The sequence below is a fragment of the Fulmarus glacialis genome, unplaced genomic scaffold (genome assembly GCF_000690835.1).
Source record: "Fulmarus glacialis isolate BGI_N327 unplaced genomic scaffold, ASM69083v1 scaffold9302, whole genome shotgun sequence".
In the NCBI taxonomy this organism is placed as follows: Eukaryota; Metazoa; Chordata; class Aves; order Procellariiformes; family Procellariidae; genus Fulmarus; species Fulmarus glacialis.
Genome location: NW_009198435.1, coordinates 10,024 through 26,858, shown reverse-complemented (window position 1 = coordinate 26,858; position 16,835 = coordinate 10,024). Strand labels below are relative to the sequence as shown.

The following is a 16,835-nucleotide window of genomic DNA, read 5'->3' as shown; positions in this document are numbered from 1 at the left end:
GGTGGGGCTGGGGCCGGGGCCGCCAGAGCAGCCGCCGCCGCCGCCGGGTAGAGCCCCCCCTTTCTCCGCCGTAACCCAGGGTGCTTACAGACCCGTTTGCTCCCCGCGGCCCGGTCCGAGAGCCGGCAGCAGGAGCCGGGAAGCCCTGCCCTGCCCTACCCTGTCCTGCCCGTGCTTGACTAAGATTGTGTCAGAAGTCACCTCCTGCCTGGTGGGAGGGACTGCTGTTCCGTAACGCTGCCTTTACTTTTTACAGGTGCTTAAAGATGAATTCCAAGACCGCCAAAGATATAATTATTGGCAAGTGGGGCTTAAAGTCGGGTAGCTCCAGGCCTGAGAATGACCTCGAGAAGTACAAGCAGGAGAAGGCAGCCCTGAGAAAATCAGTGGAGGAAGTCGTGAAAGGGAAAAGCAAAATGACCGATCCGGAAAGGAACGGGCTCCTAGAGGTGAGGTGGATGTTTGCACTCGAGCTAACACTTGTGATGTCCTAATTGTGCACGGTTAACGTGAGTCTGAGTATGTCCGACTTTGTAAGTAAGATGCTAATCTTTCCTCTTAAAACTTAATTTACTTTGATGTCACTGCTGGTTTAGTTTGACATTTTTGTTCTCAAATATTTTTCAAAGATGACTGAACTAATGAAATTACAATCATCTGACAAGGCTGTTAAATACAAAGACTTGAGGCAAGAGGTGCCAATTAGTCTATTAAGACCTGTCCTCACATGTCCAGCTGTTTGGAACAGTTGGTCCCAGAGAAATATTTTGAGCATTTCCTGCAAAGAACATTGTGTTTTCAAAGAGTTGCCTAAGAACATGCCTAAGAACAGTGCTGAGTATTTGCTTGAACTATATTCTCAAGCTTCTACTCAGCTATAGGTAAATAAAACTGTAATCAGTTCACCACATTATTCTTCCATTACAACCAAAGAGCAGAAAATAAGACACTGTAATTTCCATGCTTTCTAGTCTATTCAAGGTAAACCTGTGGTTGTAGAGAGAAAAGTTCAAGACTTGGTATATGACCAAGTCACATACTGTTAGGCTTCCCAGAAGGACTGGGAAACTTTAAATGGACTCTTTCAAAGGATACAACTAATGGAGACTAGGCACACTAATATTTCTAGGCTACTTCTTTTGACAATAAGGCTTTTTGTGTGTTTGTGCTACAACGTCAGTTGAGAAGTGCTAACCCAAGTACCAGCTGTGGCTAGACAGCTCATGTACTGTTGTTGCTAAATTCCTTACCATATTTGCTGTGTCTAGTGGAGTTTGCTGCTTGCTCAGTGTTGATTACTTAATATCGGGTTCCTAGTTTACAGATGGAAAATCATAGGCATGTTTAGGTATACTAGGTACTATTTGGTGTCAATATTTTTAGTGAGCACTGTGTGGTCTTCAACCACTCCCTAAATGAGGCTCTCTAAAATTCAACTTCTTTCAGTTTCTCTGTCATTTTCTAATGACTTGATATCAACATGTAGGATTTCAACATCAATCTTTCTCATGGAAAATGAAATGCTATCATAACAGAAGTTTATGTAGAGCCCCAAGGTATCTCAAATGCAGTACTAATGCTATGTAATAATTACCTGTGCTGGAGGCCTACTGAAAAGAGAGTGCCTGTTGAAAATATCTACTAAAGCACATTTTGAAACTAAAAGGCCAGATAATTTGGAAAACGGGATCTTTCTGAATGCTTTACTATAACTCTCATGTAAGTTCACTTCTTGTCATTTAGTTTGCAAGAAGGCTCTGCTGCTTCTGAAAAGGTACTAAATATGCTAACCGCACTAAGAAATGTATCACCAACCTCTTCACTGGCAGTGTTTAAGAGTTCTTGTACTGCTTGTGTTTTAGGGTTCATCTATTGCAGTGATCTGTATTCATATACAAAACTGACTACCTACCAAGTCTGTGAAATTTGGTTCTTTGCATTCTTTCCTTGTTTCATCTACTTCAGACTGGATTTATTATCACTTGAAATGTTTCAGATGGGCGCTGTAGTATTGCGATGGTCACTGTACTATTGTCTGTTTTGAGTAAAAAGAAACATTCTCAGCTAATTAAAGGCTAAGAGAGAACCTTTGAAAGTGAGCATTTTCTCAAACTGTTGTAAACTTGCTAATGCATTTGTTGCATAGACAGACACTTATTCATTTGTGTCACTTTGTTATTCTGTTTCATTTAGAAAATACTTTCCCTTGAAAAAGAAAAAGAAAAATACAACCATTTTCTTGGAGAGAAGGACAAAGAAATCCAAAACCTGAAAGATAAGCTTAGATCCAAAACCAAGAATAGCGAAGTCTCCTCATTACAAAGTCAACTAGAGGAAAAAACAAAGGAAGCAGAAAGCAGGGAACAGTTACTTCGTTCTCTATCAGAAGAAATGAACCAGTTAAAGTGTAACTTATCCACTGTTACTGCAAAATGTTCTGAGTTTGAAAACAGAGCTGGTACTTCTCAGGCATCCCAGGTAAGCACTGAAGAAACATTGTAATTGCAAATTCCAAGTCTAACCTGTTTATAGGTTAAACTTGGAATTTGCGCCCACTAAGCACCGATATCTGTTATAAAATAAGATGGATTTTTGATCTTGTTACAAGTTGCATTGCATGCTGAAATACTCTTGTATGAAGAGAGATGATATCCAGATTGAATGCTAAATGAAGAACAGTCAGGGAGCACAACTTCAGGCAATGCAGCTGGGGAGGGAATTCTTTAATGCTGTACTGCAAGGTCCTTTTTTCAAGCTCGTGCGCAGGTGGTATGGCTAGTGGTACTATGCCTAATGATCCACTGTTGCTTAAGCAGGTATTATGCCCTTCTCGGGTTTGTATGCTCAGTGATTTAACAGACTGAGAAGGCAGCAGTAAGAGCTTTAATAAAGACAAACTAAACTCCTCACCTAATTTGGCTTTAGTCATGAGCCAATCGGTGATGTCAAGATTGGAGGCAGCCTGGGCTGCAGTGATCATGCACTGGTGGAGTTCGCAGTCCTGAGGGGTATGGGTCAGGTGAAGAGTAAAATCAGGACACTGAATTTTAGGAAAGCAAAATTCCAGCTGTTCAAGGAGTTAGTCAATAGGACCCCCTAGGAAACTGCCCTCAGGTACAAGAGAGCAGAACAGAGCTGGTAGATCTTTAAGGATGCTTTCCATAGCATGCAAGAACTCTTGATCCCCAGGTGTGAGAAATCAGGAAACGAAGGCAAGAGACCGGCATGGCTGAGTTGAGACCTGCTGGTCAAACTAAAGGGCAAGAAGGAAATGCACACATGTGGAAGCAGGGACAGGTATCCTGAGAAGAGTATAGGGACATTGCCTGGTTGTGTATGGATAGGGTCAGAAAGGCCAAGGTGTGGCTAGAGCTGAACTTGGCAAGGGATCCAAAGAATAATAAGGGCTACAGGTATGTCAGCCAGAAAAGGAAGGTCAAAGCAAGCATACCCCACTGATGAACAAGACTGGCAAACTGGTAACAATGGATGAGGAGAAGGCTGGGGTACTGAACAACTTTTTTGCCTCAGTCTTCACTGGCAACCTCTCTTCCCACACCTCTCGAGTAGATGGACCACAAGACGGGGACTGGGGGAGCAAAGTTCCTTCCCACTGTAAGAGAAGATCAGGTTCAGGAACCTGAATATACATAAGTCTATGTGACCTGATGAGAGGCATCCCAGAGTCCTGAGGGAATTGGCTGATGTAGTTGCCAAGCTACTCTCCATGATATTTGAAAAGTCATGGCAGTCAGGTGACATCCCTGGTGACTGGAAAAAGGGAAGCATTGCACCCATTTTCCCACACCTCACGAGTAGATGGACCACAAGACGGGGACTGGGGGAGCAAAGTTCCTTCCCACTGTAAGAGAAGATCAGGTTCAGGAACCTGAATATACATAAGTCTATGTGACCTGATGAGAGGCATCCCAGAGTCCTGAGGGAATTGGCTGATGTAGTTGCCAAGCTACTCTCCATGATATTTGAAAAGTCATGGCAGTCAGGTGACATCCCTGGTGACTGGAAAAAGGGAAGCATTGCACCCATTTTTATAAAAGGGTAGAAAGGAGGACCCTGGGAACTACCAACCTATCAGCCTCACCTCTGTGCCTGGGAAGATCATGGAACAGATCCTCCTAGAAGCTATGCTAAGCCTGTTGATGACAGGGAGGTGATTCGAGATAGCCAGCATGACTTCACCAAGGGCAAGTCGTGCCTGACCAACCTAGTGGCCTTCTGTGATGGAGTCACTACATCAGTGGACAAGGGAAGAGCTACTGATGTCATCTATCTAGAATTCTGTAAGGCCTTTGACATGGTCCCCCAAAACATCCTTCGCTCTAAATTGGAAAGGTATGGATTTGATGGAGGGACTGTTAGGTGGATGAGGAATTGGTTGGATGGTTGCATCCAGAGGGTAGCGGTCAATGGCTCAATGTCCAGATGGAGATCAGTGACAGGTGATGTCCCTCAGGGGTCTGTACTGGGACCAGTACTGTTTAATATCTTCATCAATGACATAGACCGTGGGATGGAGTGCGCCCTCAGGAAATTTGCAGATGGTACCGAGCTGAGTGGTCAACCTCAGTTGACATGCCTGAGGGATGGGATGCCATCCAGAGGAACCTGGACAAGCTCAAGAAGTGGGCCTGTGTGAACCTCATGAGGTTCAACAAGGCCAAGTGCAGGGTGCGCCGGGAACCCCCGCCAGTATCAATACAGGCTGGGGGATGAAGGGATTGAGAGCAGCCCTGCCAAGAAGGAATTGGGGGTACTGGTGGATGAAAAGCTGGACATGAGCTGACAATGGGCGCTCGCGGCCCAGAAGGCTAACTGTATCCTGGGCTGCATCAAAAGAAGAGTGGCCAGCAGGTTGAGGGAGGTGATTCTGCCCCTCTACTCTGTGCTGGTGAGACCCCACCTGGAGTACTGTGTCCAGCTCTGGAGTCCTCAGTACAGGAAAGACATGGACCTGTTGGAGCAGGTCCAGAGGAGGGCCATGAAAATGATCAGGGGGATGGAACGCCTCCCCTATAAAGAAAGGCTGAGAGAGTTGGGGTTGTTCAGCCTGGAGAAGAGAAGGCTCCGGGGAGACCTTATTGTGGCCTACCAGTACTTAAAGGGTGCTTATAAGAAAGATGGAGACAGACATTTTTAGTAAGCCCTGTAGCAATAGGACAAGGAGTAATAACTTTAAACCAAAAAGGGGTAGATTTAGACTAGATATAAGGAAGAAATTTTTTACAATGAGGGTGGTGAAACACTGGAACAGGTTGCCCAGAGAGGTGGTAGATGCCCCATCTCTGGCAACATTCAAGGTCAGGTTCGTCAGGGCTCTGAGCAACCTCACCTAGTTGAAGATGTCCCTGCTCATTGCAGGGGGGTTGGACTAGATGACCTTTACAGGTCCCTTACACCCAACACTATTCTATGATTCTATGAGAATATCTCTCTCCTCCTTGCTCTTAAGAATCCTCATTTGCTCCTCGGTTGTTAAAACTAGTTGCCTGTACGTGGTATCACACATGGTAAATATTTCAATGTGACAGAAGATAGGACAGGAATAATGAGTTGCTTCTCTCATTTAAAATGGTTAATAGGTATGGTGCCAGTACTTGGCAGCTTTTACAAGTGCATTTAGTTTTCTGCAGTTGTTTTTCCACCCTTGCCTGTTCTAATGTTCCATGGAAAATGCAGTAGTATCTCAGTAAGGGGCACAGGGAAGTTGGTGCCTAAAAGCGGTGCCTGTAAGTCTTTTCCAGCTTTTGACCTGCAGATGGTGCTGGTTCCCCATGCTCTACAGGGAAATTGAGTAATTTATAGAAATCCAGCTTTAGCCAAATACATAGCAAAATATCTTAATCTACTAATTTTCAATTATAATACATATATGTATCACTTCTAATAATGCAGTATCTTGGGAAATACTACTTTAAATGCAATGTGTTTATTTTCAATTTCAAGATACTTTGAACTTCGGTGAATTTAAAACGTATGTTAATTCAACAGATTTCCATGATATTTTTGTCAATGAACTACCAAAATATCTTTTAGTTTAAAATCGGAATTAATTTTCTTTTAAATTTTTTACTGATTTATCAAGGACAACAAAATTTGACTGATGTTTTGACTGGATGTCTTGGAAAACTTGAAAACAAGTCTAGCAATGCTGATTGAAACTGCTGGGTGGCATATGAGCTGCAGATATACTCTGAAATGGAAACAACAGTTGTGTGACACAATTTTGAAAGTTTTCACTGAGACAGAGTTCTAATGTTTGCAGAAATAGGAGTCTGAGCAATTTTAGTGTCTCTAAATCCTATTTTTATTAGGTAGTGCTAAAGTTTAATAATTGCATTCAAAGATCTGTATTTTTTCAGCTATAAAGCTTGTTCTAAATCACGTTCCAAAAACCAGGAAAACTTTGGAAAAATGTAGCTGGGATTTGGGTAGTAATCTACATTTTTACTTAAAGTTCCCTCTGACTGGTATCTACACAATTTCAAAAAGCTTTCTATCATGCAGTGAATAAACACGTCAGATTATGAAAGAAGTATAACTGTTTAACTGCTGTTTAATTTTAGATGGGTCTAAAGAACTCTCCGACTTGTACTTTAAGCATTCTACTGTGGATCAGGTCTCAGAAAACAAGTCAGTATGTCCTTATGGTTCCAGACAGGCTTGCATAGTTTCCCAGATGTTTGTAAATCGTCCTGTTATCCCAATGAAGTTGCCAAGGTCTCTAGCTTTCCCAAACAACTCCTGTAGGTCTAGTTTATTGTCAAACGTATGAGGATATGAAAACAGAACAAACACCTTTTCTGTGTATTTAAATAATAGCCTAAATATCTTCATTTTTCAGAAGCTCTCCTGCACCCTTCAGGTCTTCCAAGATAGCAGTTCAGCAGAAGACGCATGATATTAGGAAATGTTTTAATGTAACTATGAGTTGCAGAGTTATAGAATAAATTAAATGTAAATCTTTGTCCTGTATCTTCCAGGAGATTTTATTTTAAATCTATGAAATGGTTTTCTACATAACTTAGATCCTTTTTTTTTAAAAAAAAAAAAAGAAAGACTATAAAGATCTTTAAGCACAAAAGGCACATGTATGCATCTGTTCTCCATTTTTAAAATATTCTTATGCTATTTATGTGAGATTAATAGTTATACAGGACTAGCTTTACTGTTTCAGCCATCTGTTTTAAAGAACACTAACAGGTTGTTCTTTGTCTGCAGGAAGCTGTAACAAACAGCATTGGATCACCAACTAATCTTTATGAAGTTGAAAAACAACTGAAAGATGTAAGTTTCATATACAACTTGGCAAGTATAAATCATCTGTATCAAGATGCATAAGAGTGTACATTATCATCATATACGTTTGGGTGGTATGGGACCTCAGAGGGTATGTTTCCCTCTAAAATATAATACCTAAAATTATTTTGTGACAATACAGTAATTTAAATTAAAAAAAGACTTGCAAAAAAAAAAGACAATATTTCCATCATCTTTGAAAAAAAAAAAAAACTTGCTTGGAACATCAGAACAAAGTGGTTGCTGACAAAAGAGGAGCCCCAAGTAACCTGGTCTGACCTCAGAGCTGACACTGTCTGGGATAGCATGAGGTTGGATTAGAAACCTCCTGAGATCCTTCCAACCTGAATAATTCTGTGATCCAATCAGATACAAAATCCATGTCCTTGTTCTTACAAACTTTAAGTTGCAATGATATAGCTTTAGTTTATTCCATTTTCAAGATGTCTTAGTTTCAGCTGGGATAGAGTTAAATTTCTTCCTAGTGCTGTGTTTTGGATTTAGTATGAGAAGAATGTTGATAACACACTGTTTTCAGTTGTTGCTAAGTACACTACTAGTCAAGGACACTCAGCTTCCATGCTCTGCCGAGTGCACAAGAGGCTGGGAGGGAGCATAGTTGGGACAGCTGGCCAATGGGATATTCCATACCATGTGACATCATGCTCAGTATATGAATGGTAGGTGTTTCAGGAAGTAGGGATCGCTACTTGTTATCGGTCAGTGCGGGTGGTGAGCAATTGCATTGTGCATCACTCATTTTGTATATTCTATCATTATTGTTATTATTATTTTCCCTTCCTTTTCTGTTCTGTTAACCTGTCTTTATCTCAACCCACACATTTTTCTCACTCTTACCCTTCCGATTCTCTCCCCGTCCCACTGGAGTCGGGGCGGGGAGTGAGCGAGCAGCTGTGTGGGTTTTGGCTGCCTGTTGGGTTAAACCACGAGACCTGTGGGGTTTTTTTATATTTGAGATTGAAAGGTTAATTCTTCATAAACTGGGCATGACTTCTGAAAGCCTTTGTTTTTAAGTCATTTTCCCATTCTAAGAAATAAGCCAATCAGTGTTTAATATTGCTGCAATTTTAACTTACGCTCAACAACCTGACTTATCTTTCCAAACTAAGATGGGTTTTATTTATTGTACAGAGAAGATTACTACGGTTTGCAGCAGAATTAACTAGCTTATCTTTAAACTGTATAATAATAACTTTTAACATTTTTAAGACAACAAATACTTTTAAAATCTGATAAATTATCAGAGGCTTTTTTGTTGTTCTGTTCCTTTTCATGAAGGCTCTTGAGAAAAACCAACAGTGGCTTCTGTATGACCAGCAACGTGAAGCATATGTCAGAGGACTGCTTAGAAGAATCTTTGAACTTGAACAGAAGTCAGAAATAGTTAGCCAACAAGAATCTAAAGAATTCAATTCAGAAGGTATCAACTTTATTTTTTCCCCACAAGTGACCCAAACCATAATTATCTATAGAATAAGTTTTTTCTGAAAACATAGCATAATTAAACAAAATCAAGACTTTCTTCTCAACATCTTGCTTTCGTAATGGTAAAACTTGGTTAAGTAAAATTTCTTTGCTTCCTGTTATCTAGCTATGTTACTTGATCGACAGTATTTCATGTTCTTATCTACTTCAAAGATGGTTTTTAACAGCCTTGACACTCTATTAGCAACCTCTGTTTGCAGAAAGTGTTGAGGCAAATATATGTATGTCTCCCATCCTTCAAAGTACACTTTCAACCTACATAATGGAAGCATTAAGGTTTATTAGCTAGGCGTGGACCAGGCTTTTTACTTTTTTTTTTCCAAAATAAATATTATAAAAATGACTCAAGACTGCCACATTCTTTACTTGCCTGAACAGTTCTTGGAGGGCATGAAAACCTGTGGTAGGTTTTGGCACCTATCCAAAACAGTGTTTCGCAATATGGATCTGGCCACCTCTAGCTCACTTCCGTGCTATGTAGTTCTTCAATAATGAGCACCCTCTCAGTATCATGCATTCAGATTGACTCGAGTTGTGCTTGACCAGCATGTGGAATAAAATTAAAATCACATTGAACAGGAGAACCAGATGGAGTTTGCTTGCTTTTCTTATTATCAAATTATTAATTTCATATATGCTGCAACTGACCTGCAAGGAAAATTCACTAAATAGAACTAGCATCATCTGGAGTAAGAGTATGCCCACAGCTACTTACCACTTAGTAATTCATGTGCAGTGGCTTGGTTTCTGCATTACTGCTTGAATCTTTATGGAAAACAGTAAAATATCATAATCTTGTTTTGGTGCTGTTTAGAAATCTATGAACAGTATTTTAGAGGGAGGCAGACTGAAGTAGCTCACCAGGAAACGTAACTCAGAGTTACTGCAGTCAAAGCTTTGTCATCAGAGCAGCCAGGAGACTAGGAGTAAGGGTATAAGAAAGTTCCCCTCTTCAAGCAGCTAGACAGTAGCAGAGATCCAAGTTTCTAAGAACCTAGCTATACAAGTTGAAAGTAGATATGACAACCTTTTTCAAGGAAAAACTTGGTATCTCTCTGAAGATCTCACCACCCTATAAAGGAGTATTGCTAATGAGATGGTAAGGCTTAGCTCATATTCGAGGGGAGGGAGAACAGTCAAGCAAGAAACTTTCTCTAGTAAATTACACTTTGAAGAATGAGGGGAAGCCTTCAATAGGAAAAGTCAAGAAAGTTACAGTGCCAAAAATCAGCAAAGCCTGTGAAATTCTGCATTCCTTGTTCTGCTTTTAGGTATATTTTGTATTACTACTGAATTTCTACAGACTGCCTCCTTTTTTTTTTCCTACTTCCTAACTTTTCTTGGGTTGACAAGCAGAAATTTTTCAAACTCTGGTTTAAGTAACAGTCACTAGACAAGAAGCAGGGATTTTTTTAATCAAAAAAACTATCCTATTCCATTTTATTTGCAATTTAGAAGTAAATAATGGCATATATTTGAAGAAGATAGTCTGCAAAAGACAATGGATAGTCTGGCTTTGGTCAACAATGGTGAAGTAGAGCCCATCAGATCCCCAGGGTATCTCTGAGGAGGGAGTAATGCCAGAATCTTGGCTAAGGAGCCTAAATCTGGAAGCAAGAATCCGGTGTGTTTGGGCCTTGATTTCCATGCATCAGTATAATGCATGAGGCCAATAAGAACTATGTGTGGACCATGCAGCTTATGTAGCAAGGCAAAGGATATAATATTGCTATAAGGGTTAGTGAAGGAAGTTGCTGTAGCACAGAATACTATACGTAAGCCAAGTTGCAGTTTTCCAGTAACTATATTGGGAAGGACACTTTACTGCATTAGATGTATTGAAAGCTGTTTTGGTGCCAGTCTGTGCTGTGTAATAACCTAGAATGTTAATGTCTATCAATATGCCTTAAAATGCTGTCAAGGATTTGGTGTTCTGATTTTTAAGTGATTCCCCCGCCTCCCACATTACTATCTCAATTATTTCTGACTCATTAAGGTCATCTACAAGAGGAAAAGCAAAAATATTATGACCAGCTGTTACTAACTGCTAAGAGTGATCTTGAGACTGAAAGACGCACTATAACTCAGCTGAGATCTGAACTTAAGGAATTCAAAAAGAAGTATGAAGAAACACAACGAGAAATAACGAGTTTAAATGCCTTATTGCAGTCGCAACAGGTTGCTGAAATTAAGACTCTAGAAAATGAAAATAAAATGAAAGGAGAGAAAGTGCAGAGACTAAAACAAGAAAACGAAACTATTAAAGGACAGCTCAGAGAAGAAAAGAGAAAGTCTGAAGATCTTTTATGTCAGGTAAGTGGATGCATTTGGAGGTTTAAGATCACTAGCAAAGAATCAAGAGAGCTGAAAAGTCATACTTAATCAGAATGGGCCATCACTCACTTGCTCTGGTAACTGTTCTTTACGTATATGTAGACTCATGTCCTTGTGGTTAAAACTGAATTCTTTCTTTAATATATTGGTTTGAATCAAAATCCAAACTTTTGTGAAATTTCCTTATTTAAACAAGGAACTTACTTGTTCACTTATTTCCCTGGTCTTGTGGGACACAAGAGGGAGAAGTGAGAGAACACTTAATTGATTCTAATCTAGTTCATCCTCAAGGTTAATAGTAAATGAGAACAGGAAAGGTAAAAATTCAAGTCCATACAGGCTATTTTATCATGCGGTCCTAACTGATATTTGCTGTCACCAGGCTGTTACAAATACGCATGTGGGCTTGTAGTTTCATACTTACTGGATAAGCACCTGTGTCCCTGGATAGTGCCCCCAGCCAACCATTGTGGCCATGCAGCTGGGTTTTTGTTTGTTTGTTTTTCCATGAGTTTCCACTCCAGATGAGTTCCTGCATTTGGTTCTCTATATGATGCTGTGGATAAGAACTATGCAGGCACACCTGAGTACTAGAAAGCAATGGCCAGGTAAGCAAGGGAAGGGATGGACCTTAAGTTGTCACTGTCCTGAAGATGGCTATGGTAGAAACCACTGAGAAGAGTTCTGTGATTCCCTATAAAGTCTAAAAAATGCCTGTCAGGCAGGCTGTTCAATAGGTGTGGTTTACATTATTGCCAGATCTATTCTCTTGCTTTTGCATCAGATCCTAATTGTTTGCAGGGCTTGCCCATCTCCCAAAGAGTACCGTGACGACTTCAGTGAAACAATTCTGTTCATATGTGAAGTTCTTAATTCTTCCTTCTTTTTTTGAGCCCAATGACTTGTTATAACCACTCTGGCTGATCAGAGGCAGGGGAAGACATGTATGTGCTGTATGTTTGTATTTAAAAATATTCAGTGCTTACCTCCTTTTGTTTGGAATACTCATGAGGACTTTGCCACTTCCCCTACATGGAGAGTTAGTGGTGTCTTGGAATATTCCTATCAGCATGGTGATGGTAACAAAAAAAAAAAAAATCTGTTGTTTCTTCTTCTGGACATGAAATCATGACCACATATCTACTGAAGAGAAACTGGAAAGTCCTCCTTGAAGGACTGTCCTCAGGGCATCCAAATAAGATAGACTTGCTACTTGGAGAAGTTTGTGGTCAATAACAAAGCAATGTAGAACTGAAATTTGAAATAAGAGAATAAAATTTACTGGGCATCAAAGTAGGCTAAAACCAGAACAACAGTTTAGCTCTCTAAACACAGGCTGGTTTTCACTGGTTAATAATGATTAAAAGGTACTGATTTTTTTTTTTGCAGCTGAACAACAGCACAACAGCATTCACTATAAAAGTTGATACATGCTGATAACAGAGGATATTTTTACTTTTTTTACGTTTACTTAATCCATTATAGTATAGTACTTTCTGAGTCTTAAACTTGTTCTCTTCTATTAAAAAAAAAAAATTGCATTGCTTGTTTTTAACATTGTGATGTGTTAGTATGAACATAGGTTTTGTGTGTATATTTTTGTCTGCATCCCAGCAATCACCTAGGAGAGTTCAGTTTGATTTTTTTGAAATATAACATCATACTGCATTCCCTCTGCTCAATGCAATGATAATGTTTTCCTGGGGTTTTCCCCAGAGAAGTAGAGATATTTGGGAATTGGGTTTGGCTGTTGCATACCAGGCATATATTTTTCTGTTGGCATTGAAATATAAAAGTTTACTTCCATCCCTTTTTAGATTCATTATTTGTTAAGCTTATGAACTGTTGTATATGGAAGTTCTTTGTTACAAATGTTTTTCTGCCTTGTAGGTGCAACTTCTTCGTAAATCATTGCACAAACAGCAGGAGGAACACACTAGGATAGCTTTGTTGGAACAACAGGTACTGAATTATATGCTAAGATGCTGATTCTTAATCTGTATTATGCACAAAGGCTTTCTAGACTAACTTTTCAAATTTAAGAATGAGTAGTATATTAAATAGAGTAATATTAGACATGAATATTCAACAGTGAATAATCTCTTGATGCTTCTAAAAATTTTGACACATCTGTCGAGGAAAATCTATAACCTTTTACAATAAGAGGGTGTGATCAAACCTGATGCTATTTTCTCCACAATCACTTGTTCAACTGTACAGCCTCAGATTAGGTATGGGAAACATCCTAAAACCAATCAGCTCATTGAAGTTTTGTAATATACTCTTGATAAAGTTATATAAATAATTGCATTGCCATCTTTTCCATCTTCTTTATTTTTTCTAAGTACATTCTTACAGATCTAATTGATGTTATTGGGGGGGGGGGGAAATTACATTTCTTCTAAACTTGGGTGTACAGTGTTACCCATAGTTTCTGTCCAAATTGTCGTGCTACAAGAAAGATCCTGGAGTAGAAACTGGCATTTTTAATAAGAACTTGCACTATATGCTTTTCTATAAAACTTTCAGTTTAAGATTGCAAAACAGCTTGAAATATTCTCCAACCAAAATAATTTCAAACTCCACCTCTACTAAGGGAGAAGATTTTCATAATTGGGCATGAATTTCACTGTAGTGAAAGCAACAAGTGATTTCTTTAACTTTTTTTTTAAATTCCATTTTAGGATATGAAAGCAGAGTAAAACTTACTTTAAATATATAAAGGGGAAACACTTCTCTCTCCTCCCTCCCCTCTCCCCGCCCACTTCTTAATTCTGACTTTAATTCTTTAATTTTCACTTTGGGGGGTTGCCAGATCCAGATATGCACCACAGACTTTGAGAATGAAAAGCTTGATCACCAGAACTTGCAGCATCAGTTAAACAAAGTCCTTAAGGAACTGCGCAAGGCCAGGCAGCAAATAACCCGTCTGGAACCTCTGGTATGTACTGAATAACTTGCAGGTGAATTTAGTCAGGGATTTTGCATAAATGTCCATCTTTTCACTTTGGGATCTTATTTCAAGCGTAGCGAGTCTTCTGTTAATGTCATCAGATATTCACTGTAGGCCCTTTAAGTATGCGGCCCCAAGGTGCAGAACCCTATGTCAACTAGCTAGGCATCATTTTTCTCTACAGCATGCATGGAGAACTGTACTGCAGAAGGAGATCCAGAATAGTCAGGCTCCTGAGCAGGGAACATAACTATATTTTGTACCGCAATGTGAATCTAGTTTTGTCTGTTGCACAATGACAAAGCTGCAGCATGCTTCTACTCAGACTTGCTGCTAGTGAACAGGACACAATCCTTGAATACAGAAGTTGAATTCCTCCCTCACCTCCATCCGATATAGGATGGGTGGGTCATTAAAACCTCGGTTTTTGATTTCCAAAGAGACAAGCTCCCTGCTATAATGAAAAAGGACATTTGTTGTATTGTGAGGGCCATCGTCTGTTTGCTGCTTATAAGCCCAAAGAAAGCCACCTAGATTTGAGCCCTAGACTTCATGGAGAAATCTGTAGGGAAGGATTAAGTATAAGGCAAGCCTTATTGATATGTTTTGCTCTGTCATATCCCGGATTGCTCTGGTCTTGAGCAGAAATGTGTTTTGACTGTTGGTGCTTTTGGAACTCTACAGTAAGGTATCTTGTAAGATTAGGTGATAGCTGTCAAAACTGTATTTCTGGACTTACTTAAATGAGGTTGAAAATGGAAATCGGATACCTGTGTCCTTCATTAGATCAGGTCTGGGGCCGCTGTGCTTTTTACAGAGAAGATAAATGCAAAAGCTCCTATACAAGTTGCAGATGAGAGGAATTCTTCTCTGACTCTGCCAGACCGCTCTCCCTCTTAGTTGTATGCACCTTGGAAGTATTTTCTCAAATGAGGAAGGGAATGGAATGAATTCTGAGATACTGATGTTCTTCATGCGTTGCCCCTGGGAGAGCCTTGCTTGGTAGGATTGCAGTTGCTGCTGCTGCCAGGGGAGGCCACTGGAAAACCTTCTGTCTGCTGGGAGTAGAGCAAAAGTTCGGGCAGAGCAGGGAAGTCACAGCTTTGAGTTTCTCTGTGCTAAGAAGCTGGAGGAGTAGCTGTCCAGTAGACACTGGGTGCCTTTTACAGTTAGGGACAGCCTCCATGCACAGAAATGTCACGCATGGGATCAGGAAGAGAAGAGAAAATTACGGCAGAGCTTTTGGGAAGGTAACTAGGCAGCATCCTACGTAGAGGGGACTGAAGCATCATTTTATTAAGGAAAGATAGTGTGTGAGTGGCTAAGAAGATGGTTGGGGAAGGATTCCCAGCTAGACATTGTGGGAAATGTGTCTTAAATAGTCTGCAGAAAAGCTACCTGCAATCTAATTTAAATGTGGTGTTAGAATTGTACAACAGGCCCACTGTTATTAACATGAGTAGCGTAACTGTATTTAGCCATCTTTAAAATTCTTAGTGCTATAACACATACAAGGCTTGTGTGCCATCAAACCTTAATATTTTTTTCCTACAGTATTTGATCAGTGCATGCATGCCCCAGTCTTACACTAAAGCTTCTCCTTTTCCAGAAACTCCAGGAATCTGGACATATGGAACCAGAGGAAGATTTGCAAGCTGCATTTGAAGAGAAGCTGACCACATATGACAGAAGTCCTTCCCTGAAACATTCAAGCCTTCTTGATGAAAGTTTTCTCGAGTGTCCCAGATGTAAAGTGCAGTATCCAACAAGCCAGCATAGAGAATTACTAGCACATATTGACTTTTGTACAGCTTGAGCTCCAAATGGACTTACTATATTTGCTTTTTACACACTGCCAATATGCTCTTCTACAAAGGCAAAAGATCATTTTAAAGCTTTTTTCTTAAGGTTGTATAAAGGACTACTAGTTTTATAATTCAGTTTCACAAAAACATTATAGTAATTTATTTGGCCTCAAATATTTTACCTGACGTTTTTGCAAAATACCCAGCTACTGCATTTTTGGTTGCAAATGGAAATATTTTTAGAATTAGGAATATCTTAAAATAGTAAACTACTGACTTTTTTTTTGCACTATTAAAAATGAGAACAGTAACAGCACACCTACTGTGTCAGACTTCACTTTAATGTTTGGCGTATCTGGTTCTTGGTTGGTGAATCCTGATGATTGCACTTGTACCTTAACTGACAGTAATAGCTGCAAAAGATTTTTGGCTGTAGTAGGCACTATATATATTTATATATACATGGGGTGTGTGTGTGTAGTGTGTATAGTGTATATATACATGTTATATGTATCACATACATGTGTAATGTATCACCATCTTGATACATTAAAACTCAGAAGGGTCATGTTAAGAGGTCTTTGCTGCTTACAATTCATGTTGAAAACATCAATCATAACTAGCTTGTTTTCCTGAACCACAGTGAGGGGTGACTTAGAGCTCATAAAAATGCTGACCAAGGTTTATGCTTTTCTCAAAAAAATGTCATTGGGAAAACAAACTTCCTAGAAAATACAAACTTCCTTGGTACTGAAAAAAGTTTACATTTCAGACAATCTCAGAGACCATTTTCGAAGTCTGGATATGGAATTATGCTGAAGTAAACTTGTTTGCACTTCTGTATTTTAGAGGTTAAAGTTGGGAAATGTCAGTTATTCAATCTGTTACATTTGACAAATGTCCCAGTTTAAAAGTACAGT

General features: G+C 39.6%; 1 protein-coding gene across 1 annotated transcript; it reads left to right on the top strand.

Annotated features, from left to right (window-relative positions):
• The first annotated feature begins 266 nt into the window (after positions 1–266).
• Positions 267–15,968, top strand: CEP55 (centrosomal protein 55kDa). Its single transcript, XM_009572900.1, has 8 exons — positions 267–449; positions 2,194–2,498; positions 7,257–7,305; positions 8,617–8,758; positions 10,820–11,136; positions 13,048–13,119; positions 13,973–14,098; positions 15,720–15,968. Exons 1-8 carry the CDS (start codon positions 267–269, stop codon positions 15,924–15,926), a joined length of 1,401 nt encoding a protein of 466 aa, XP_009571195.1. The 3' UTR covers positions 15,927–15,968.
• The last annotated feature ends 867 nt before the right edge of the window (positions 15,969–16,835 follow it).

Excerpts from the sequence above, each read along its gene's own strand:
- CEP55 (XM_009572900.1), top strand. The coding sequence starts at position 267 with ATGAATTCCAAGACCGCCAAAGATATAATTATTGGCAAGTGGGGCTTA. Across the intron at positions 8,759-10,819 it reads TAAAGAATTCAATTCAGAAG|GTCATCTACAAGAGGAAAAG; the intron begins GTATCAACTTTA and ends TGACTCATTAAG. Across the intron at positions 14,099-15,719 it reads TAACCCGTCTGGAACCTCTG|AAACTCCAGGAATCTGGACA; the intron begins GTATGTACTGAA and ends CTCCTTTTCCAG.